Here is a 19,465-nt window from a genome sequence, read left to right on the forward strand (position 1 = left end):
ATAAACTACAGAATCTTGGGGCCTGCTCTTTAAGACTGGTTCAATGCATTTGGGATCCAGGAATCCATTATTTTAAAGAAATTCTCCAAGCACACTAAAGAATTAATACAAGGAGGAAAAAGGCTTAGTAACTGGTGTCACAGATCCTGTGAAGAGCCTGTTTAGAACAGCCTTTCCTGTGTGTTGTTTCTCACGCCATGTATGCGACGCTCTAGGCCAAGAAGACCCTAAGTCCCTAACACTTGGGAAATGTACTACCTTAAAAGTTTCACATTTATTTCCATTACGAAATGATCTCTCTGTGGAAAAGGTGCGAGTGTGCTTAGTCGCTCAGTCGTGTCTGACTCCTTGCGACCCCACGGACTGTAGCCTGCCAGGCTCCCCTGTCCATGGGGGTTCTCCAGGCAAGAACACTGGGGTGGGCTGCCATGCCCTTCTCCTGTGTGGAAAAGGTACTAAGAGCGTAAATCCAAACTGGCCTTAAAAACCTGCCAAGTTCTAGTATTCTCTTAGTGAGAAGACACTCCCTTGCATCATCTTGACCAGACCAACTAATATCCTCATTCTAGACAGGAAACTAAAGGTAGCAATAGGAGTCTTGCCTAAAGAACTTCAATTAATGAAAGACTTCCTTTAACTTAGTGTGTGACTCTGCTTTTTGTTTGGAGGAGTCAGTTTAGGATTAAATCTACTAGGAAGCAGGTTGTCTAAAGAAGTAAAAGATCCATGAAAACAAAGATTCAATGGCTACTTTGCATCTAAGACATAATTTTCTTTTGTCTGCAGGCTTCTGTGAATTCCAGACAGAGGGTTTTGTGCGTGAGGAGTAGGCAGCCTGTTCCGATGATCACATCCAGTGATATTTCCCTGATGGGGCATGTCAGTGCCCTCAGGGCAAGTGGTAGTGGAAAATTCTTACTCTTGCCAACGGGATGCTCTGCAATTTTTTCCTCTGAAAATTTTTTTGTCTCTTGAGTTCAGGCAGTGTAATAGTAGTTTATAATGGAGTTTATTCTTCTTTCTGTTTAACATCTGACACTTAAAATTCAGCTCTTGGCTCCTTAAGTCTGTAGCTCTTTAAAACCTGCTATCACAACACAGATTTCCACTCTGAACAAATTTTTTAGTGTATAGTTTGTGCCGAGTTACCAAGAACGCACGTAAAAGCCATTTAAAGGAAATTATTACTTGGCCACATTTTAGAACTGAATGAACACAAGCTTTCTTAATCTTAAAATATGGGAAAGACTATTTATAAGGCCAGGATGAGTTAACATTGGTTATATTATTATGTCAAAAACACTGACAGTTAAAATCAGCACAACTCAGAAAAAGCCTTTTTTGAACTGATTATACATAAGAAAAAAAATCTTATTGTGGCAAATTCTACCAGTTTATTCAAATCTTTTTTTTTTTTTTTTTAACTATATATAAGATCAGAAAATTACCTCTTAAATACCACTATTGTTTCTGAGTTTAAATGGCTCTGAGGAAAAGCCAGTCATAATAGAATTAATTAACCTAAATTAGTTAAACATTTAACTGTGACTCAAACCTTTTCACTCCTAATTTGAGTCATAAATTTTGTAGTTAGGAAAAAAATGAATGAAATTCTTCACTTTAGAAGCTCTACCTGCCTACTTAACACTATTTCCAGGCCTCAGGGTGGGCAGGGAAGAACATTACAAACTGCTATAGATTATACTGGTATTTGTTCCCAGTCCAATTTGTTGGATATAGTATCTATGATGAAACACATCTTTTTAAAATGCAGACATATCATTCTCTTTAAAACATTTCAACAGCTTCTTCCTACTAGACTTGCTTCAAACACAATGCTCTTCAGTTTCTCAAAAGTTCTGAGTCTTCACAAACAGCCAGGCTTTCCTCAAACTTTCAAGATTAGGTTGGTATCCATCACAATGTGCCCATTTCCTAACACTCCTCACGTTACATGTTTGATGTGTCCTCCCCACTAGACCCACTAGCGCCACAAAGGCAGTCACTTAGTCACCACTGATTTTCCAGGCCTGGTATTGTGCTGAAACATAGTGCACACCAAATAAAATATTTGCTATGGAATGAAGTACCTGCACAAACATCATTTTCTTTAAAAAAAGAAAAGGGGAGGGGCACCAGAAACTTATAATTATCAAATTGAAGACTGTCACAAAGTTAGAAACAATGAAACGTCAGGATCAAAGAGATCTTAGCTTTGGTTGAGCTGAATGAGGTTTAACAGTGATTACTGCTTAAAATATAGGCTGAAAACAAAAGACATGTATGCTAGCAGAGGACTAGAGATAATAGTAGGGAAAGAGAAACATGAAAAAGACTCATGGGTTTTAAGTGACAGGACAACTAAGATTGCCAAAGTGTCCTTGTGTGTAAGAGTGCAAGATAAGGTCTAGAATAGGAACCAGACTCTATTTACATTAACTGTATTCAAGTATGGGCACCAAAGAAAGCCATCAAGATGGTAAAACAGGCCATCACAGGAATCAGGAATCAGACTTCTGTGTGCCTCCAAAGAGAAAAACTAATGTACAGAACAGACAAGTATTAAGTTTTAGCTCCTTATAAGGGACATTTTATAATAAAACTGGCATAATACATAACTGCCAATAAAAGTAGCACAGCTTTCCCTAGTCTGGGAAGTTTCTAGCTGCTAGAGGTGGAAGCTAACTGGTTCATTAGATGCCATGGAGGCAGCCCACAGCAAGGTTACGTAAGGTTAGAGTACACGGTATCGGGGATACCAACATGCATTTCTCTTTGTTGCAACAGTAAAGCATGCTCTTTACAAGGTGAAAACCCATCCCTCACTTCCCTCGTCCAAACATCTATTTATCTGTTAACACCATTTATCAAACACCTTTCTCTATAGATAACACTTACTAAAGTTTCATTAAAATAAAAATTACAAACCTTTAACATTGCTATGTATTTACCTGTTCCATTCTTTTTTAATGGCTACATAGTAATACCTAAAGCAATCATCTCTAAAGCTCAACTTTGGAGAATGCTTATTCTATACTAAGCACTACTATAAGAGTTTTATGAATTCTATGATTATCTTCATTCCCTGTTTACAGATAAGGAAAATGAGGCACGTAACTTGCTTAACGTCACAGGTATTTCACAGCCATCCTGTGATTAATTAGTCAGTCACTGTTTTCACAGTCATCTACATGTTTCCAATTTTCCTTTCGTGCACTTCAATTACTTCTGGAGAAAAGATTCACAGAAAACAGAATTTTCCTACAAATGTATACTACCACCAAATTAATTTTCTTGCCATTTTCCCATACTCTCAATCTTGTTTTCTGACTACTGCTAACACCAAGCAGAAGGAAATGGCAACCCACTCCAGTATTCTTGCCTAGAGAATCTTGTGGACAGAGGAGCCTGGTGGACTGCTGTCCATAGGGTCACACAGAGTCGGACGTGACTGAAGAGACTTAGCAGCAGCAGCAGCTAACACGAAGCACTTTCTTAAAACTCTTTTATCATCTTCAAAATAAGTTATTTTATATTTTTACATAGTCAAACCTGGTGATGGTGGTGGTTTTGTGTCACACTTAGGAAATGTGTTCCCTACACTATGTGGTTTCTTCTAATTCCCCCCAAATCTTAATCACAATAATAAGGGTTGGAAAGACTGGCACTGGCCGTGCTGTAACTACCACTGAGTCACAGGGAGAGGGGAGGAGGCGATTACAGGAAATGAGGAAATGCCAGTCCTGTGAAATTCAGGTCAGGCTTCAAGACCAACTGGTCCATCATGATCTGACGATTGGGGATACCTTCCTGAGTTCCTCAGAACTCATGGTTCTTAGGGTCTTAGCTGTTCTCACAGCAATGAATAAATTATTGCTCGAGGTCTCAAAACCCTCTGTTTCTAATAGCACCCACGCCGATTTCTGTTTTAGACTATTGTTCTGCTTATACACGAGTTAAGATTAAGAACTTATAGCTCTATAAAACAGATATTAATTACAGGAAAAACTAAAATAATGATTTCTACTGTCTTTTGGTTACAGATGACTCAGATCTGCATCTCTAACTAGTTCTGTTCTCTCATCCTTCTCACTGTGAAACAACTCCGTATGGGGGAAAAGACAAAAGACAACAATCCTTATTTGGTCATGTAGTTTTGTTTCTACATCTCTGAGCGATGTTTATCATTTTAGGAACAGGTGAAAACTGTTTAACAATATTCCAACAATACCATGCAGACTGCTCAATGAGACAATATTTTACAATTTAACTGTAACGACTTTTCCCATTTTGTTGAGATAAAAACCAACCTGTAACACTGTGTTAAGTTTAGGGTACAAAACATTTATATATACATACTATATGGAATTACTACAATCAGTTAATATACATCAACCTCACATAGTTACAACTGTTTCCTTATGATGAAAACTTAAGATATACTCTTAGCAACTTTCAAGTATATACTATAATTTTGTTACCTACAGTCACCATGCTGTACATTATATTCCCTGAACACATTTGTCTCACAACTGGACTTTATACCTTCTGACCATCTTCACCTAATTCCTGCACCCCCTGTGCTAGAAACCACCAACCTGAGTTTCTAAGTTTGCTTTGCATGTGTGCGAGAATGAGTTTCCTTTTTTAAAGATTTACATGTAAGTGAGATTACATGGCATTAGCCTTTCTCTGACTTATTTCACTTAAGGTGCATCCATGCTGTTGCAAACAGAAGGACTTCCTTCATTCTGATGTCTCAATAATACTCTTGTGTGTGTGTGTAGACACATTTTCTTTGTTCATTTATCCACTGATGGATACTTAGGTAAACAGGGCTGTAATGAATGCAGGGGTGCAGATCTCTTAGGGAGACTGATTTCATTTCCTTTGAATATATATCCTAGAAGTGGAAATGCTGGATCATATGGTATACAGCCATACCTTGGGAGACATTCTGGGTTCAACGCCAGACAACCACAAAAGCAAAAGCAGAAACTACCCTGGCTGAGAACCCACCTTCCAATCCAAGGGATGTAGGTTCGACCCTTGGTCAGGGAACTAAGATCCCACATGCCATGGGGCAGCTAAGCTCACAGCAGAACTACAGAGCCACGTGTCATAACTAGAGTGAAACCCGTGGGCCACAACAGAAGATCCTGTGTGCCACAACTTAGACCTAACACAGCCAAATAGACAGATATTGAGAGCAAAAGCAAATACTGCAATAAACTGAGTGATACGAAGATATGTTTATACTGTACTATAGTCTATCAGCATGCAATAGCATTGTGTAAAAAACAATGTACATACATTAATTTTATGAGACTTTATTGCTTAATAAAAAAAAAAAGCTAATCAGTTGAATCCTCAGTGGGTCATTTTTTTGCAACAGTAACCAAAGATCACTGATCATAATTATAATAATGAAAAGTTGAAATATCTGTTAAAAAAATGCAATATCTGTGCAGCACAATAAAGAGAAACACAATAAAACTAGGTATACGCTTGTAACTTCATTTTTTAAAACCAATAGCTAGAATCTTGGGGTGGAATTCTGGGGAGAAGGACAAAAGAATTCCCTGGAAATTGCATACAAGATTTCTGAACGTATGTATTTGGAAAAAGAGTCCAGATTTCATTAATTTTTAAAGGAACTGTGTTCTAGACATGATTAACTACTGCTGTAGAGTTTTGCTTCTCAAAGTGTAGTTCACCATGGAACTTGGTAGAAAAGGAGAACAATGAAGCCCACGCCAGATCTAAGTACTCAAAATATACATTTTAACAAAATCTTTCTTGCACATGAAGTTAGAGAAGCAGCTCTAAGCAGCTGGACAAACTTGAAGACCTGTTTTTGTTTCTTTTAAAAACAGCCCTTAAGCCAAGGATGATTTTTACATTTTTTAAACTCTTGTTAAAAAAAAAAATCGTTTTTCCCCTACAGAGACAGTTTGGGGCCACAAAACCCAAAATATTTCTAAGGTAGCTCTGTTAAAAAAGTCTGCCAAGCCCTCTGCTCGACAGCACAGAATTAACTTTCTGATATTTGTGTTAGGGAGCTCAACAGGTATGAATTAAGTGTTTGCTGACCATTCAGGCTGCTCCAATTCCTTTTTTTTTCAAAAGCAAAAGAAAAAAGGCTCACAGCCCTAGCTAAAGAAACGATAAGGCCATGTTATCTGAATCACACATCTCTGGAGCCAGAAAGCTCCTTAAGAGTCTACTCCAATTACTCGATTCGGTGGAGGTTAGGTTAACTTACTCTGTTCAGTGTCGTGTGGAATTAGGATAGTAATACAGGTTCTTACATGAATCAGTCATCTATTTTACAACTTTGTCTTTCCCTTTCCTCAACTGCTTGGAAATGCCACATCATACATGTTACCAAATCTCATTACTTCAAGTTGACTATCAAAAGTGAAACTTCTCTTCCTTAAATAGTTACCAAATTTAAGAATTATTCCTTTTTAATAGGTCCTAAAATTGCTGGCACGACTGCTGAATATTTATTCTTCAATTTAGGAAATATAAAATCAATTTCTTCAGAAGCTAAGTAAAGCAAATACAGTTTTACGATGAGACTGTCATTTCTAACACTTACATAATCTTAAAATATGATTTACTCCAGAGTATACTACAGGACAGAAGTCATCTGAGGATATTTATGTCCTTGTGCTATTCATCAACTCTGGGTTACCAAGATACAAGAAGTTTGTTTCAAACAATTTTGAAAACAGTTGCCTTAAGAAATCAATTACACCCCTCCCATGCAAAGGCTGAATGCCCCCCAAATTCTGAATTTAAAGACTTTCATGACTTTGAAAGCTTGATTCACCTTGCTGTTAGCAAATAATACAGAACACTGAAACACTGATGTTCATTTCTTATAAATTATACTCACATTTTACTACTTTTGGTTTCCATCTATCCAGAGAAATATTTTCCTGACATTATAATAAGACAAAGTTATTGTAGTTTCAGAAGATGAACACATGGGTAACCATATGTTTACCTGCCACATCTATTCTATTTGGTTCTTGTAGTCTAGATACTTATAAGTATACATATGGATTTGCTGTGCATGCTTACAGTGTCTTCCTGGAAATGTTATTAGCTGGCATAGTAACATCAAAAATACAATTTCCTTAGCTTCCTCCATCTCCCCCTCAAAAAAGCCACCCAGACTAGACTTCAGGAAGTACAGCAGAACCATTCTACCATATATCTTTCAGAAGTTAGCAAAAAGAAGTTTATCATCTCAAGTCAGATGATTCTTACATCCAAACAATGACTACAAAAAGGTCTCTTTATTTCTGCAAATACTCGCTTCAATCTTCAAAACAGTTAACAATATTCTCCAGTTTTTGAATTCATCAGAAAGAACCCTCTTCACAGTCAATTTCATAATTTAAATAACAGTATAAAAGTTACCGTGTCTAAGAGCACAATTTACGCCACTTATCCCTTCATGCCATGTACAGAGTAAGACTGACAAGAAACAATTTAGATCTATGTTTAGAATTGAAATTCATTTCTACAGTTTCACAGAACTGAATTATTGGGCTAAATGCCAAATCATAGGGTCAACTAGATTACTAATCCTAATATAAAAGTAGAAGTTTAAATGCCTCAACTTTTATAGTCTTAGTAAGTTTGAATAAAATAAATAGCTATTTATCTGGCCCAGGTCAAGCAGTCACAAAATACTTTTCCAAAATGTTCCATCTAAATCAATTTAAATGCCTTAGGGTTACATCTTTCCCAGTTCAGTGACCCACTGGTTCGGGCAATCTAACTACCATTTCTAATTTGGATCTAAATATTTAAAAACCATGAAAAGTCACCAGAACAGACCAAACAAAGAGTATACTGACCACCTAAAAATTAAAACTGTGATTCAGACTTCCTTGACATGGTAAAGGGCATCTATGGAACTCAAAGCTAACATCATACTTCATGGTAAAAGACTGAATACTATTCCCCTACGATCAGGAACAAGACAAGGATGTTAAAAAGAAGAGGCCAGAGTAAACATTCTACTGAAGAATCTAGCCAGGGCAATTAGACAAGAAAAAGAAAAGGCACCCAGGCTAGAAAAATTATTTCTGTTTTCAGATGACATGGTCTTACAGAGAGAAATATCTTTAGGAACCCATGGAAAACTATTAGAATAAGAGTCTACCAAGATTGCAGGGCAATGTACTGGTTGTAAATCAGTACACAAAAATCAACTGTATTTCTATACACTAGAAAAATACAATCTAAAATTGAAATTAAAAAAACAATTCCAATTACAAATAGCTCCCAAGAAAACAAAAAATACTTAGGAATAAACGTAACAAAAATAGTGTAAGACTTGTACACTGGAAACAGAGAGTTAAAAGAAATGAGACCTAAATAAACAAAGATACACTCCTGGTCAAGCATCAGGAGATTTAATATTGCTGTGATGGCTGTGTTTCCCAAATTGAGCTACAGAGTCAATGTAATTCTTATCAGATCTAGGCAGGCTTTGGGGACAGAAATTAACAAGTTAAACTTAAAATTCACATGGAAATGCAAGGGACTCCAAATAACCAAAATAAAATTAGAAAAACAACAAAGCCAGGAGACTCAAATTTAATGATTTCATAACTTACTACAAAGCTACAGTAATCAAGATGGTGTGGTACTGGCAGGAGGCCAGACACACATATCAATTGAATAATAGTCAATTTGTAGTAGGAAATGACGTCAATTGATTTTTGACAAGGGTGCCAGGACAATTCAACAAAGTCTTTTCAATAAATGATGCTGACACAACTGGATATCCAAATGCAAAAAAATGAAACTGGACTCCTACTTCACACCATATACAAAATTCTGGTGACATCAGATCACAGAACAGCTTCTTTGGTATGACACCAAAAGCATAAGCAATGAAATAAAAGACAAATGGGACTCTATCAAATTAAAAACTTTTATGTTACAAATAACACCATCAAGTAAAAAAGAAACCTACAGAATGGGAAAATTTTGCAATTTATCTGATAAACCAGCATATATAAAGAACTCTTACAACTCAACATTATAAAGACAACCCAATTAAAATAGTCAATGGATTTAGACATTTCTCAAATATGACATAGTAATGCATTAGACCATAAGGACATGAAAAGATGCTCAATATCATTACGAAATTAGGGAAGTACAAGTTAAAATCACAGTGAGGTAACACTTCACGGCAAAAATTTTAAAAGGCAAGTGCTGATGAGGATGCAGAATTGGAACCTACACTCACTGCTGGTGGAATGGAATATGATGCATCACTTTGGACAATGGTTGGGAAATTCCTCAAAATGTTAGACGAGTCCCTCTAAGCCCCAACAATTTCCTGTCCAAGTACATATCTAAGAGAGTGAAAGCATATGTTCACACAAAAACTGTACTCAAATATTCACACTAGCATTATTCATAATAGCCAGAAAGGGGAAAACAGCCCAAATATCTGTGAACTGATGAATGAATATATACAAAATGTGGTGCACCTAAACAATGGAATAATACTGAGCCATAAAGAATATAGTATTATACACACAAACGAAGTATATGATTTATACCACAACATAAAGGACTCCTGGCAACAATACTAAGAGAAGGAAATCTGTCTCAAAAGCACATTTCTTGTATGATTCCATTTATATGCAATATCCAGAATAAGCAAATCCCTAAAAGGCAAAGTAAACTGTGGTTGCCAGGGACTGGGGAAAAGCAGGCAGAGGAAGTGACTGCTAATGGGTATAGGATTTCTTTTTGGGGGGAAGATGTTCTGAAATTATATAGTGATAAAGACATTACACTTAATTCAAAAACCACTTAATTACACTTTAAAGGAGTGAAATGTTATGGCATGTGAATTGTATCTCAATAAGCTGTTTTTAAAAAATTGTGAACTGGACCGCCAACAAATTAATGTGTGAAATACGTATACATTTACTAAATATACTGTATATTCTCTAGTAAAGTAACCGTAGCTGAAGACAGAAGCAATAAACCACAAAGACTTGGTTTCAACTGTTAGTTTCAAAATGTGACTAACAGTACACACACCCATAGGTGGCTGATGATTAAAAACTAAACACTAGGAAATTTATCACTGTATCTGGCACACACGTTAAGCTCAGCTATTACTAAACTCAAGCACAGAGACGTCAAATTATCTGTTCTGCACAGAAGCTGCACAAAAAGCAGATTTACACTGCTAAACCTACTCCACACTTCAGACTTCAGGTTTTATTTATTATGGAGAGCTTTTTACATGCTCAGCAAGATTACAATGATCAGTGTGACAGTTCTGCCCTTAAAGTGCATGTTGCCTAGTAGTATGACAACAGTGTTTAACAAAATGTTCACTATCTGTCTAAAACCTGTGATCACCTCTATTTAGCATCCTTTGGAATGGTCAAAATTCAAGAAAGGGTAGTATATAAGAGCCCAACATCCCAGCACTGTGTATGTTTTTAGCAGTTAGTATACAGTAGGGGAAGAGGTGGAGGAAAAAATTGCTAACTCTCAAGACCTGTTAAGACTCCTCACAAAGGAATTAGAAATAGGTGAAAGCAGAACTGGGTTTAAGTATGTATATATATACATACTTAAATATGTATGTATACTTAAATATAAAAATAAAAATACTTAAATATAAAAAAATTTTTTTAAAATATTAAAAGAAAGGCAGCGGTTGCCAGGACCTAGAGAAGGGAGGTAGAGAGAAATTATTGTTACTTTTCAGTCTGGGAAGACAGAAGAGTTCTGGAGATGAATAGTAGTGATGGCTACAGAACTGTATACTTCAAAACGGTTAAAAGGGTAAACTTTATTATAATATGTATATTTTATCACAATATAAACAAAATAAGAAAGGGACTACTCCTATGTCACACACACACTGTGGTAAGTCATCTGTCCTTCCTAAACTATCAAAAGCAATATATAAAATGCTACATTATAGGGAATGGAATTTCACAGTGGCGAAAATCAGGTAGACAGAGGTTATAACCAAATTTTTGCCACCGTGAGATTTGTGTGTTGGGAAAATCAATAAATTATATAAAATTTGCTTAACTACCCAAAAATGGCCAGGTTAAGCTTGGTGGTTGTGAAAACGTTAACAAGTCCTGTATGACTAGAGCCCAGTGAGTGGCGTTAAGACGAAATCACAGAAGTAGGAGCTATACAATGCAAGGTCATTCAGGGTTAAAGAGAAAAGAAATTGTATTTCTGATGCAAGAGAAGCCACTGAAAGGCTGTAGCCAGTGAATTAATATAACCTTTAGGGAAGTCTAGCTTCTGTGTAGAGAACAAACTGCAAGAAGACAATAAAGGAAGCCAGAGCCCACTTTAGGATACGACACGATGATGATGTCAGTCTAGCCAAGGCTATGGTTTTTCCAGTGGTCATGTACAGATGTGAGAGTTGGACCATAAATAAAGCTGAGCGCCAAAGAATTGATGCTTTTGAACCGTGGTGTTGGAGAAGACTATTGAGAGTCCCTTGGACTGCAAGAAGATCCAACCAGTCCATCCTAAAGGAGATCAGTCCTGGGTGTTCATTGGAAGGACTGATGTTAAGCTGAAACTCCAATACTTTGGCCACCTGATGCAAAGAGTTGACTCATCTGAAAAGACCCTGATGCTGGGAAAGATTGAGGGCAGAGAAGGGGACGACAAAAGGATGAGACGGTTGGATAGCATCACTGACTCAGTGGACATGGGTCTGGGTAGACTCCAGCAGTTGGTGATGGATAGGGAGGCCTGGCGTGCTGCAGTCCATGGGGTCGCAGAGTCGGACACAACTGAGCAACTGAACTGATGATGTCAGTGTGAGGTGATGGTGTGACTGGTGTGGTGACTTAGGAAAAAACAGCAAATTTGGGTGTGTTTTGGAGACAGAATCAACTGGTCTTAGAGACAGAATAAGAGAGGAAAGAATTAAAACGATTCCCAAGTTTCTCAGTTAACTCTGTGGTTAGAGTGACTTACTCAGATGGGAAAGATTGGTGAGACCCCAAATTCAGAGAAAAAGAAATCGAAAGAAACAGAATAGACATAAGTGTATAAGGACGTGGGGAGAGGGCAGGAGAGGGTTAGATATATGGAAAGAGTAACAAGGAGACTGATATTACCATATGTAAAATAGACAGCCAATGGGAATTTGCTGCATGGCTCAGGAAACTCAAACAGGGGCTCTGTATCAACCTAGAGGGGTGGGATAGAGGGAGACCGGAGGGAGGTTCAAAAGGGAGGGGATATACATGCATACGCATGGCCAATTCATGTTGAGGTTTGACAGAAAACAACAAAATTCTGTACAGCAATTATCCTTTAATTAAAAAAAAAACAAACCCACTTCCATCGAAGAGAAGCTGGTCTTAGTTTATTTCTTCAAAAGGGATGATGATGCCTTGAGGATATGGTGTATCTGATGCTGTAAACCACTGCCATCTACTGATGCAAACCAAGGATAAATGCTTTGGGGGTAATTTCTCTAAGTTTTCAAATATATTGAACACACTGAAATAGTCTATCTAGGATAAAAACTCTTATCTTAGTTTGAGAGGCTGAAAACGTATTCCCAGACTAAGCTGGAGAACTAGAAAATGTACAAAGTCAAACAGAATCTTGTGCAATACTTAGGCGATCTTTAGGTACACCTACCACATGACAAAACTGTGGAAAGACAACTATCTTCCTCCAGCGTTTCCTTCCTCAGTTACTAGGCACCATCACCACCCAGTCACCTAAACTAGATATTCTGTCAGTATCTTTGATTGCACACCCTACTCCCATCCACCCCCAAATCTATCCAGTTATCAAAACCTGTTGCTTAGCATCTATATCTGAGGCTCACTTTTCAAACTATATATGACCATAATTCCATGGCCAAGAGAGATTCCAGATTAATATTTTGGGTTGAGACTTGGTAAAAACTTTTAGTGTCACAGATAATTCTGATGTGTATCCCTGTTTAAAAACTGCTACTCATAAACTCAAAATCCTTCCCTCATTATTCTTAATGCTACAGCCCTCGATATCACTTGCTCTCATTAGCTCCTGCCTATCTCCAGCCTTCCCACTGTGATCTATTTCCCACATCAGCACCAGAACTCCCCTTCTAACTCGTGTTTTGCTGTAAAATCCATGGTGACAAATGGTTAAATCTGACTAAGGTCTACAGATTTATAAAATAAATACTAAGTATTTAGGAGCAAAGAGGCATCATTTCTCAATTTACTCTGGAATAATTCAGCAAAAATGTGTGAACGTATATAGGCTGAAAGATGATAATGCAAGTTATCGTGATAACAAACATTTTCAGAATCTGGGTAAAAGCTAAATGGGAACTCTTACTAGTCTTGCAACTTTTAAGTCTGAAATTATGTCAAAACTAAGTTTAAAAAAATCCAGTGGCCAAAATATTTCATTCAGAGTCGTACTTCTGTTAACATTAATAACCTAGCAAGTGTTAGGTCATTTACACAAACTTTGCAGTCCTAAGTAATCAACGTGTGGGTAGACAGACAACACTATTCTTTTTCTGGAAGACCTATGACAAGGTAGCGGGTTTTTTTTGTTAGCCACACCAAGCAGCATGCAGGATCTTAGTTCCCCAACCCCTGTATTGAAGAGTGTGGAGTCCTAACCACTGGAAGTCCCGGTAATTTACTTTCAAAGGTCAAAACTGTACAGCACAAGCCAAGAGATGCAGCACTCTGAATTCTCAGGAGAATAAGACAATAGAGACAAGCACACTTTCCCCACAAGCCAATGTGAAAGTGTTACTCTAAGACCATTCAAAAAAGAAAACAAGTATGCTGAGCTCAGAGGGTGTGAAAAACCACAATGATTTGAAGAACCCAATGTAATGATTCCCCTGCAAAAAGATTAGCTGTTCTGACTGGCTCCAGGGGCATTCTGGGCTGTCTGAAAACTTGGCACTGACCGACAGCAAGGAGGACCTCTGAGATCTGTGAAGAGCTCTGGCATGGCAGAGGATTCACTCTTTAAAAGCCCAAACCTGAATCTCTGGCTAACATCCCTGGCTCAGTGTTATGTCAAAATATTTTTAAGTAGAGTTTTTAAAGTCATGAAATTACCCTTAACCATCAGTTTGGTTTGATAGTTGCAAGTCTGACTTATTATTTGTGCCAAGAACCGAAACAGGAAAAATCATGTACTCATTTACTAGTATTCTAACAAACTGCTCACTACAACTGTCAAATCAAGATTAAGTTCATCTCACTAGCACTAGATTCCTAAAATGTACTGAAAATAATAAGCACAGTAATTCAAAACACCTTTGTTTTTTGTAAAACAGAAAAATCTTCTCAACATGAAGGGAGGTCCCAAAACACATTGAACTTTTAGAAAAAACCCTAATTTGTTTGGATAGCACTAAAAATCTGTTAATATAATCGATACACATGAGCCTAACTTCTAAAACTTCTAAGTATGAACCCTGAGGAAAGGACTGCATTCAAATATACAACCTTAAAATAAAAAATGACCAAACTCAACTCACCAGCAATTTCTACAATATCACCAGGAACTATGTCTTTAGCTTTAATCCGCTGTACACTCTTCCTATCTTGTCGATACACTTTGCCCATTTCAGGCTCATATTCCTTAAGGGCTTCAATTGCATTTTCAGCATTTCTTTCCTGTAAAAAAGAAAACAAATTAGTAAACACAGCCTGCCACTGCTAAATGTTTCTAGCCCTAGGAATCAAATTTTAGAGTTCTAACCTAAATGTGAATTTAAAAAAAAAAAAACCCACAAGAGATGCACATTAATATCCTTTACAGTAAATGATTCACATCTTAAGATAATAAACACTAGGCCCTTTTAATTTTGTATTAAAAATGAAAAAACTAAGCACCCTAAGAGTAAGGATAAAATCAATGGAGAAAAGCAATTATTAGAACCTGCTGTCCCTAAGCACACCATGCAACATGGCCCTCACCTTTAACCTCACACACTCACACCATTAAATCAATCTTGTCTCCCATGAAAGCTGATGGTCTGGGTCTGGACTGCCCAGGCTCATCCCAGGCTTTTCCACTCAAAAGCTAGGTTGACTGTGGATAAGTGACATGTCAGACAAGGTTTACTGCCTACAAAACCAGGACACTAACAGTACCCACCCACTCTCGACAGGTGTGAGAATTTACAAGCTATCTATAAAATGCTTAGGTTGTGCTTTGGCACACAGTAAATGCTTTGAGTGATGAATTAAGAAAACCAAGTTTTACGTCTCCTCACAAATTCTAAATCTCTCTTCAGTGGCAGAGACCAATAAATGGCTGGAAGCACTGCCAGTCACAAACCATAATCACCATAATATTATATATGAACATGTCAAGACTTGGTCACACACAATTTTTCTTCCCTAATTTCAAGATGAAAGATGTACAATTAAAATGAGTCATGTTGAAAAAATGCTAAGGGAAAGTTCCTTTAAGGGGAGGCAGAAGTTTATATGCCAAATTTTCCTTTTATTCTCTTAGAAAATAAGCAATTAGAAGGAGCAAGTCTACAAAGCAAGTGCCCAAGTGAGGTTACTCAATTTAACGGACAAAGGAAAAAATTTGTTCATTTCTTTCACATTTTTGCCCTGTAATCTAAACATTTTCAATTTAACCTTTACTTAGATAAAATTTACACTCAATACCATGTAATCTCATTTTTTGCCTTGTGGTAAAAATTAAATCCCCAAACCTGCTTAAAAAGAGAATTCAGATGACAGAAAACAAAGCTATTGGCATGTGTGTCTCACTTTTTACATATGCATCCCTGAAAAAGTATAGGAAACCTTAAATTTGGGAAGTTCATGACAAAAATAATTTAAATCCCTATCAGATCTACTTAAGGCTAAGTTCAAACATTACTGATATTGTAGAAATAATAAATTCTGAGCACTGCTGCTATTCAATTAGTCAAATTTGAAATCATTTTTTCCTCACGATTTTCCCCCCTGAATGTATGAATTATGGCAGTTTTACCATTTTCTCCTTCCTCAAGGTCATGTCAGGTAAAGTTTAACTGGACTGATCAAGGTTAAGATGTCCAGGAGCACTGTATTTTGCTTCTATTAAAAATCAGCAAAGGCACATTTAAATTAGAAGCATAAACTTAAAAGATAAACTATCTCAGACCCCCAGGATGAAGATGCCAATGAAAATCACTTAAAGAGCCTCCCCTGCCGCCCACCAACCCAAACTATCAAAAGGAATATTTATATAGTACAGAGGATGGAAAATGGAAGCAAATGACCATGGATTCAGATTACATCAAAAAACAAGTCAGCTTGGGGAAAGACAAATATACCTAACTTACTACAAACAAAAACTTAGAAGACCGTCTGAGGTCTCCTTTGTTCTAAAGTTTTAACTCCTACCTACTCCACTCAAATCCAAATAGGTCTAAATGTCATTCCTCAAACACACTCTGTACTTCTCTGATCATGCCATTCCCTCTCTGGAATATTCTCCCCACCCTCCACCCAGAAAACTCCATTTTTCTAAAGTTCCCCCAATTGCTTGTCAGCTGTCCTTGATGACACTAATCAGAAATACATGCCCGACCCCTCCCAAACACTACCTTAACACTGTTAACTCCCCTTACTTTCAGAAAGCAAGAACCCTACAGTACTGGCACATACTCTTCTGTATATTATGTAAATAGAAGATTAAGATGTAACAATGTTACTCTTCTAAGTTAAAACATACATGAAAGTCCTGTAAAAACTGCTGGAAGATTTTATTTTACTTCTATCCAGTCTGGCCCTGGGTATAAATCTCAGATACTACATAGAGTATGTACTACCTAATATTGCCTTTGATAAGTCAAACCCTCTGAACGTCCGTGTCACATCTGTCAAAGAGTATCTGTCTTATAAAATCACTCTTGTAGCTCAGCTGGTAAAGAATCCACCTGCAAGGCGGGAGACCCCCAGTTCAATTCCTGGGTCGGGAAGATCTGCTGGAGAAGGGATAGACTACCCACTACAGTATTCTTGGGCTTCCCTGGTGGCTCAGCTGATGAAGAATCGCCTGCAATGTGGGAGACCTGGGTTCAATCCCTGGGTTGGGAAGATCTCCTGGAGAAGGAAACGGCTACCCACTCCAATATTCTGGTCTGGAGAATTCCACGACTGTATAGGGTCTCAAAGAGTCGGATACAACTGATCAACTTTCACACCTACTGTGTAAATGGTGTACATTTAAAAACACGCACTACTAACTTAAGGACAGTCTAATGCTGGGTATTGTTTCTCTTGCCTAAATAATGCACAAAAGTATCATATCTACTTAACTACAAGCAATTTTTTTAAAAATCAAGAGGAATATGGCACATTTCTTCTAAGGAGGCATCTTTCTAAATGAGCTCATTACCCAAAGGCCTTCATGTTTACTAATAAGTTTACAATTTCAACAGGACTAAGTATGTGTAGAAGATGTTTGCACGAATGACAGATGCACTCTATTTTAGTCCTCAAAGAGGTGACTATATCCGTCAAAAATCTAAAAGATTACTATTCAAAATATGACTGTGAAATATTAGCCTGAATCTGTTAAACTATATAGAAAACAAAAATCAAACAGACCCACAGTCCTAGAAAAGTTAAAATTCTCAAACTAACTATTAGCAGGAGACGAATCATGCAGACGTGAAGCAAAAGTGTGATTCCATGATGTTTCTGTAGGAAAATTATCTTCCATTCTGGGGATAAGGCCTGGGCACTGGACAATTAAGGGAAAACAGCCAGGAATATGCTCTGAAAGTGAAATTATTTAGGATTCAAATAACTTTTATAGCTAAATCCACACACAAATCCAAGGATAATAAAAATGACACTGGTTTTACGAAGTCTTTCATAGGAAGCAACCAGGAAATATAAACAGATACTGGTTCTCAAATTTTCTGGTTTTCCTTAAGTAGCTTCTTTAATCACTTTTCTTGATTCCATGCTACCAAGGAGCATGAGCAATTTTAACAGCAGAGTATATATGCATGAGGTCTAAAATTTTGCCATTAAATAAATTAATAGATAAAAAACACAGGCAGTTCCACAGCAGAAAAAACAGATAATAGAAAGACTAACAGTTTAAATCTCTTATATAAATTACCAAAATTTAACACTACAGGAATTATTGCTTACCTGCCATACACCCACAATTGCATTGGCTACTAATATAAGTAAAATTACAAAGGGTTCTACAAAAGCTGTAATTGTTTCTTCACCTTCTTCAAACCAAGCCAAAACCTAAAAGAGAAATGACATTTATTAGAACTGTAATGTGTTCTTACCACAAAAGTGGCTGGCACTAAAGGAACTATGATACATAAAATCTTTTCTTATCATCCTTAGAAACAAAAGGTAGCAAAATGTAATGACATAAATGACAAGCTTATATCTTGTTCTAACTCTTAACACTCAAAACTATAAACTTCTTAACAATATCCTTAAGAACTAATCTATTTTTCATGTAATAATTGGTTTAAAATCCAAAAAAATTCTTTGGAGAACTAAATCCCATCCATTTCCTATGTATATTTTTCAGAAGAAATAAATTCCTAAATTTAAAAGGCAATCATCAAACTTTGTTAATTTGGCTAATACTCATATGAGATAATACCTATGTGGCACAAATTCATAGTAAAAGTAATTTAACCACTGACTTTAATATTAGTGTACATAAACTGCTAATGTCCCACATATTTTCAGTGGTGTTACTGAAGGTCATCACTGCAAGGTTGTTCTGAGATCAGGAATGTATTCTAAAGGTTAACCTCCATATGACATAGCAACATAGCACTTCAGAGACAATCTAAACCCAAAAATGTCATAACTGGCCACAGAACACTGTCCCAAGAAAAATGAGCAAAGAATTAACCTCTAGCTCACCCAACCATAACTCTCAGATTTAAAAGCTAAAAGAAAGACACACTGTACTTCATAATTGAATATCTGTAATAAGAGAGAATCCAACACAATGATAAATAAAAAGAGGCATCTAAATGGTTAAATTTTCAACAACAAATTTTTGTGGAAAACTGCCAATCCAAAAGGATGTTAAACACATCTCATGATTCAATCTGGGAGGTAAGATTTGCCTTTGCCTTTTAACACTACTTAAAATGTTTGCATATTCCACAATGAAATCTTTTCTTTAAAAGATCTATTCAGTAAACAAGGAAAGCACTTTTTTTGATCCATTGAATATTGTCAGATATGATTTATGACAATAATGAAGCTAGTGACTAAGTTTGTAACTAGTGAACACCATAAGATGAGCTTTGACAGAAACAGCAAATAAGCAGAAAGATGATTAAGGCAAGATCCAACATGAATTTTCCAAGTTAAAAGAGGGCAACAATGAACTAACAACAAATATCAATTTGTTAGACAGGTATTCTCAC

General features: G+C 36.7%; 1 protein-coding gene across 1 annotated transcript in view; it reads right to left on the reverse strand.

Moving 5' to 3' along the window:
- Nucleotides 1–19,465, reverse strand: part of ATP2A2 (ATPase sarcoplasmic/endoplasmic reticulum Ca2+ transporting 2) — a 58,602-nt gene that overhangs the window by 31,301 nt on the left and 7,836 nt on the right. Inside the window, exons 4-5 of the mRNA XM_061141938.1 lie at nucleotides 18,204–18,308; nucleotides 14,564–14,702 (exon numbers count right to left, since the gene is read on the reverse strand). Of these exons, the coding sequence (XP_060997921.1) occupies nucleotides 14,564–14,702; nucleotides 18,204–18,308 (244 nt within the window). The remainder of the gene's footprint in view (nucleotides 1–14,563; nucleotides 14,703–18,203; nucleotides 18,309–19,465) is intronic.

This window comes from Dama dama, chromosome 5 (genome assembly GCF_033118175.1).
Source record: "Dama dama isolate Ldn47 chromosome 5, ASM3311817v1, whole genome shotgun sequence".
Taxonomy (NCBI): domain Eukaryota; kingdom Metazoa; phylum Chordata; class Mammalia; order Artiodactyla; family Cervidae; genus Dama; species Dama dama.